The 6,548-nt window shown below is 35.2% G+C and overlaps 1 protein-coding gene across 1 annotated transcript in view; it reads right to left on the bottom strand.

The window, feature by feature from the left end:
* Positions 1–241: 241 nt before the first annotated feature.
* PPP4R3A (protein phosphatase 4 regulatory subunit 3A) overlaps positions 242–6,548 on the bottom strand; it is a gene marked incomplete at its 5' end in the record, with an annotated part of 45,426 nt that continues 39,119 nt past the window's right edge. Inside the window, 3 exons of the mRNA XM_082485379.1 lie at positions 242–1,526; positions 3,867–4,093; positions 4,619–4,809. Of these exons, the coding sequence (XP_082341505.1) occupies positions 1,413–1,526; positions 3,867–4,093; positions 4,619–4,809 (532 nt within the window). The 3' untranslated portion in view covers positions 242–1,412. The remainder of the gene's footprint in view (positions 1,527–3,866; positions 4,094–4,618; positions 4,810–6,548) is intronic.

Genomic DNA, 6,548 nt, shown 5'->3' with positions numbered 1-6,548 from the left:
GATATAACATCTAGTTTCAAATTAATAACTACTATTATTTAGATTTTTGGAAAAAGGGGAAAGAATGTAGTCATTGAGTTAGACCCACAGTTTAATTGCTGTTTTTCAACTGAGTACTAGAATAAATTTCAAAAGATGGTATGATGTAAGGAGTTTATTCTACAACCATCTTTGATTCACTAAAACTGGTATTCCAAAGGGAATCAGAGATTTTGAAAAAATACCACTAATGCCATTTTCCTTCAGCTTAAATTATTTCTTTTTTATTTTTGTAAGTCAAATGAGTCAATATACTGGTATTCCTAAATCATCCATCTTGCTTTTGATGAATTAGTCTACCATCATTGTTCTCAGTTATGAAATTTCAAAGTCTCTTTGGAATACTAATTTCATATTTATAGGCTTCAGTTTTTTGATTCCATCCTATTTCCCTGAATTTTTTCTCAAGACAGTTGCTGATGTAAAATTTAATATAAAATATTTAGTCACAAAATAGTATTGCTTTTATGCACATTGTGGTAAGATTAGTTTTTTTTTTCCAATATAAACTATACCATCTTCCATAAAATCCTAAACATATTAAGAACTGCGATGCAGAACAAAATTACACAGGGTGAAACAGGTACCAGCACAACAGTGAGATTATATTACATCAAAAAATTTTAATGGTCCCAAATATATACTCAACAACTAAGCATACACTCAGGGGGGCAAAAAAAAATTATGACACAAAAGTGACCACATCTAGAATTCCACTCAATCTTTAATCAAGAAGGGACAAACAAATCCCCCACCTCAAAAAAAAATTCTGCAGTTTAAAGGGCAAAGGGAACAGATTAAAAAAAAAAAAAAAGAGGAAACTTTATATTCGGCCCTCCCCTGTAGAGGTTTTTAAAACCTGTTGTAGCTTGACTAAAATGTTCAGAATGTACGATTTCAAAGGCAGGTCTCTTTTATCCAAAGAAACTGCTGGCATTCTTAACGAGTGAAGAATTATGGCAAAACCCGCCTGTTCTTCAGAAGTCTCATACATGGTCCAAGAAAGCATATTCTGATTGTAGCAACTGACCAGCCAATCCAGAGTTCCACGAACAAAACTCCTGCCCTGTTGGCTTTTTTGTGTTGTTTTGTTTTTTGTTGGTTTTTTTTTTTTTTTCCATTTCCTTCCCTGAGAAAAGGGCAACGTGTGGTCCAAGCTGGAGAGCTCAAAGGCATAAGTCTTTCCCCTAAATGAAATATTTCCCATTCTTCTGCTCCTTTGAATTGGCACTTGATTGGCAGAAATCCGTTTGTATAGGTTGATCTGTGTCACACACAGTAATTCACAAAAGATTGCTGCTTTGCTGTGGGTTTGTTTTGTTTTTGGAAAAAATATCCTTCCCCCAACTGGTAACGTTCTTCAGCAGTTGCCATTATGATGACTCAAGCTTTGCTTTCTTTGACAAAGGTAAAGTTTCCTCCTTATCTTCATCTTCATCATCCTCTTCATCATCATCGGGATAATCTACAAGCCCAATGAGGCCTCCCTACAAAGACAGACACCATTATTATAATTAAGAAAATGTTTGCACATTGATACCTTATGTTTGTACTGGAAAATTATGTTTGCACAGAAGCATACCGATTTATGAAGTTTTGAATAAAATGAAGCAGAGCAACAATAATCCATCAGGATGAATGAAAATGACATCGTCTGAAAAATGTTTAAATGCATAAATCCAAACCGGGGTTTTACCTATCCAACTGAAATATTTCCAGTTGAAATAGAAATATTTCCAGTTGAAATTTAAGAACATAAAAAAAAATAAATCTACGGCTCTATCTCTAAAGATGTAAATTACTTTTTTTTTAACTGAGCATAGCTGACTGCTGCAACCAGCAATCTGGCAGCACTTCAGAAACAAATACAGAATATCCTTCAATTTGAATTTTTGAATTATGGTACTTTTAGTACACAGTGTTTCTTCACAAAAGCTAGTTTAAATGTGTAGTAACTAGGTGTACAGGTTACAAAATTTAAACTACTTGGCTAGTGAAAATGAAAGCATAGCTAGTAATGTTAAAAACTCCCTTGTATTGCAAATAACCACAAATTTTAAGATTAGGGAGCTAGACCCCTGAAGAAGTGGTATGAACTTCAAAAAATTCCTCTAACTATAATACTTTGCAATTTCTGAAGCTTAACCAGCATTTGACTACGATGGCAGTTATTGGTACTTTACTCGAAGATCATATTACTAATGTGTCTACTGATAGGCATCCAAACCAGAAAATTTCAGCCAACTGTATACCAAAATACAACTCAATAAAAAATTACACACATTTTGTACATACAACATAACACTGACTACATTACATATAAAATAACAGGATCACATCACTACTGAAAAACCCAATTTCAACAGTTTCTAGTTTGTGACTGTGGCACATTAATAAACAGTGTACATTACACTGAAAAAGGTAGCTTATGCCTGAATTCGCCAATGGTTTTTCAGCGCCCTGCATGTTCAGTGTAACCTGAACATTTTTCTTTTGCCAGGATGACTTGAAATTTTGGAGTCAATACTGTATGCAATATGCTCCATATGTAAAGACTGTGTTTCGGACTCAAGGAATTATACTGTCTGGGAGAGAACAAGCCTCCAGCAGAGATTCAGAACAGACTGAACTAAATTCCAAGCCAATTCTACCCCTTTTATAAAGCACTTGACTAACTATCGTATTTTTTTCATAAATGAAATAAATCTGCTTTCCCCTTCCTCCACACAATTTAGAGGAAGCATCACTTAGTTCTTCCAACAGCCAAACTCTTCTCATTCAGGTGTTTGCAACAGAAGGTGATCCAAACACAAACCCTTAAGCTATGTTCAAATAGAAGAAAGAAAAAAACCCTAAAACCCCATTTGCATTTACTAGGAGTTAGGTGAACAAGCAGTATGATGGCATTAAAAACTAAGGATGAATCGGAGTTATTCTGAGGTTACCTGAGAACTGAGATACGCACCTGACTTTTCAGAAATGGAAACATTTGTTATGAAAGTAAATTCTCGTTATCTGAAAATTCTCATTATCTGAACTACGCTCTACCAAGACTACTGTATCTGCCTCCCAGTGCTGAGAAAACACCAGTCACTCTATTTCCCCGACTTGGTTTAAATACAGTTTTAGCAAAAAATCTGATAAAATCCAACAGTGTCCTAAAATGTATTTAAAAATGCTGGTTTTGGATATTCACTGCAAGTTATACTGACTCTTTTAAATGGGCTTTCTTCTACTTCAATATGTTCCAACCCAAAACTATATGTTATTTCAAAAGGTAAAAAAATCATGCTAGGAAATTAAAAATTGTTCACACTTTCGCTTACAGCAACGATCTTTTCATAATACAATTTATTTCTATCACATGTGCCAGTTATAGAATTCTGAACAATACTAAAAATGGTAACAGTAGAGATTCTCAGTGGGGGTGGTGGGATGTCATGGAGTCTGGCAAAATTTGGCAATGTTTCCAAAGCATTTCTATATTTCCACCTGCCAAACAGCCCTGTGCAATTTAACAATAGTAAAGTATTGTCTGTATTTTACAGTAAAGGTTGCTGAAGCAGCAGCTAGTTGAATGCTCCATACTTTAAGAGTGCGGGCATTAGAAGAGCTTTTATTTCTTCTTTTTAGAATCATGATTCTATGATTCTCTTTATATACACGTCAGACCTCCTTAAAAATGCTGAAGGTCAGACAAAAAGTACACACAAACCAGACAGTCCATTACTGCTTAACATGTCAGAATTCATGCAAACTTGTGAGAGATGCTAAAGCAAATTCCTAGTCTGTAACAATGAATTCAATCTATGTCCATTCAAAATTACCTTAGTTGTAATAGCTGCCATCTGAGATGTGCTTTTAGAAACCGACCCTGGAGACCCAGGGGACCCTGGGGACCCAGGAGACCCTGGGGATCCAGGCAGATTACTTGCAGATGACTGGCTGGTAAGGTTAGATTTTGTACCGCTGGAAAAGGAAAGCTTGAAACTTGGGCTCTGACGGCCTGAAAGGTTAGTTTTCAGAAGAACTTCCTTTTCTTCACTCTCTTTCACTGGAGAGAAAAAATAAACACCAAAAAAATCCCAATGTAAAGCAATATTATTGAGTGAAACATTTAATTACAAATCATTTTTCTGTGTGGGAAAAGGCTTAATACTTTATGTACAACATGGTAAAGTAAGTCATCGCAGACTTTTTCTTCACACTACTCTACCACCTACCAGGTGTTGTCATTGGCCAGGAATGAACGCTTTTGTTCTACCAATGATATCACCTGAACATTTACATCAAAAATTTTGAATTATAAACCCGAATGTAACACAGGAAAACTTGACTATCAGCTAAGACTGTCACTCAAATACTTTAAGAACTTAATCAACAACAATATTTTGTGTCATTCCGCTTTTACAGACAACGAAACTTGTTTTGAAGGGGCAGTCCATTAGCCTGGTGTCACAATTTCAAAATCTAAGAACTCCAGAACAAATACATCCAAATCCTTCATTGCAGTAGGATTAAAGAATACAAGTTATGGCTTCTGCATAAGCCACGTGGCATTCTTCTTTTCATCACTTACATTTTTTCCTTTCCATGAATTTGCTGATAGGGTCCATAATATCTTCATCATTTTTAGTTTTGTCAGAAGGGGGGACCACTGCCTCTCCATCTTCCATATCGTCTTCATCAGTATTAAACCACATTTCCTCCTCGTCCTCCAGGGTTCTTGCATCCCTTCTGTATCTATGGTTTCTCAAAATGGAGCGCATGCTGCAGAACAGTAAGTTTTAACACTTTTGATTAAAAAAAACAACTCATATTCATAATAAAACTTCTGCTTGACATTTACACTGAGCTTACAGATAGAAATATTTAGAGCAATAAAAATACCAGCAAATCACTCTGTAATGTGCATCTTTATTTTCAATACAAATATCATTAAAAACTTTTCTTCATAAAACATCAAATAAAGTACAACTCTGCTAAGAGCACATTCAGACTACTCTATCTGTCCAAAATTCTGTAACTTACAAACAGCACCATTAAAAGCAATTTTAATAAAAGTTACTAAAGTGTTGCATTCAGGCTTGGTTTTACAGTTTGCGCAAAAAACTGCAAAACAAAAGAGTTTAGGTACTACAGATTTTTTTTCTGGCAATACTTTATAACTTGTCAGAATTTGGGGTCCAATGTGTTAAAGAAAAAAAAAAAACCAACCAAAAAATCTAACTTAAATATGACTCCACTTTAAAATAGATACATTAAAAAGTCAGCGACCTCTTTCTGCCACATCCACCTGTTACACTTTTTGGTCAGTATCAGTATTTTCCATTCTTCAGGGCCTTGGATACAAAGTGCTACTTCTCCCTCCCTATTTGATCTATTAAGAGTATTGGTCTATCTCAGCTCCCCCTTCCTTTTCTTTTTTTCCCTCACAGAAGCAGTATTATGGCCTTGGAGGAGAGGGACAGTGATGTGCCCCCTGAAGAACAGGTGGAGAAGGAGAAGAGAGGTTGAAAACGCTCTTTTCAATGTCAGGCGTTGATTCTAATGGTCAATTTCCAATAAAAGCATGAAACCCTTGTCAAATTTTCTGTAGCACTTGTTCTAATTACTGGCCACAATGTAAGTCTGAAATTGAATGTTTTTCATAAAGCCTCTGCTACTGGAATCAAAATGTTAATAACACCATCTGAGCTTATTCTATTTAGAGAAAAGGTCTTTTCTGAAGGAAAAATTAGGAAATTACAAGGTATTAAAAAAGAACGCTAAATTTACTTTTAAAAATAAATCTAATTCTGAATAACTCGCTTGCCAACACTATCATCTGGATCTGTACATACTGCATCATTTGCATTGCATTTAAATTCAAGGTCTGCTAATAAACAAAACTATTACATAAATGGCACTCTTCTGAATACTTTTGTGGCCCACAACAAAATTTTTGTCCGCCTTCTTTACTGAACTATTCTCTGCTAAAATGTGTGAACAGATTCTTGTTATTTTTGCATTTTCTCATTTCTGAGGCTTTACTTAAGAAATTACATGGACTGTGACAGGGGTTGTGCAGCCACTATACAAGATGTGGGAAGAAGGCAAAAACCAGGCTGGTTGAGCTACAGACCTCTTGAAGCTATCATTTTCTGTTGGATAAACTCACGCGTCACAACTATACACAATTACTTAGCTCAACTTAAGACTAATGTTTTACTTCCTATACGGGCTGGACATTACTGAAGGAAGCGGCTGGGTGTTTTTCCCAACACATGCACTAATCATAGGCTTGAATTTCACAGCTGTTTAAGTGCTAAGCCTAGCTGACAAAAGCCAAAATACTAACATCTCACCTGTAAAAAATTAGTACCCAAAACTGTAGATCCCGCACATACTCTTGAAAGTGCTTCAACATTTAAAAAGAAATCTACAATTATACTCTCATTTTAATCGTACAAGTCTCAAATTTAAATATTGGTTAAGAAATCTTGTGGCACGAAATAAAAAAACTTAAA

This window comes from Vanellus vanellus (assembly GCF_965231255.1).
Source record: "Vanellus vanellus genome assembly, chromosome: 6".
NCBI classification, from domain to species: Eukaryota; Metazoa; Chordata; class Aves; order Charadriiformes; family Charadriidae; genus Vanellus; species Vanellus vanellus.
Note: the sequence above shows the minus strand (reverse complement) of the source record. Positions and strands in the feature narration are given on the sequence as shown.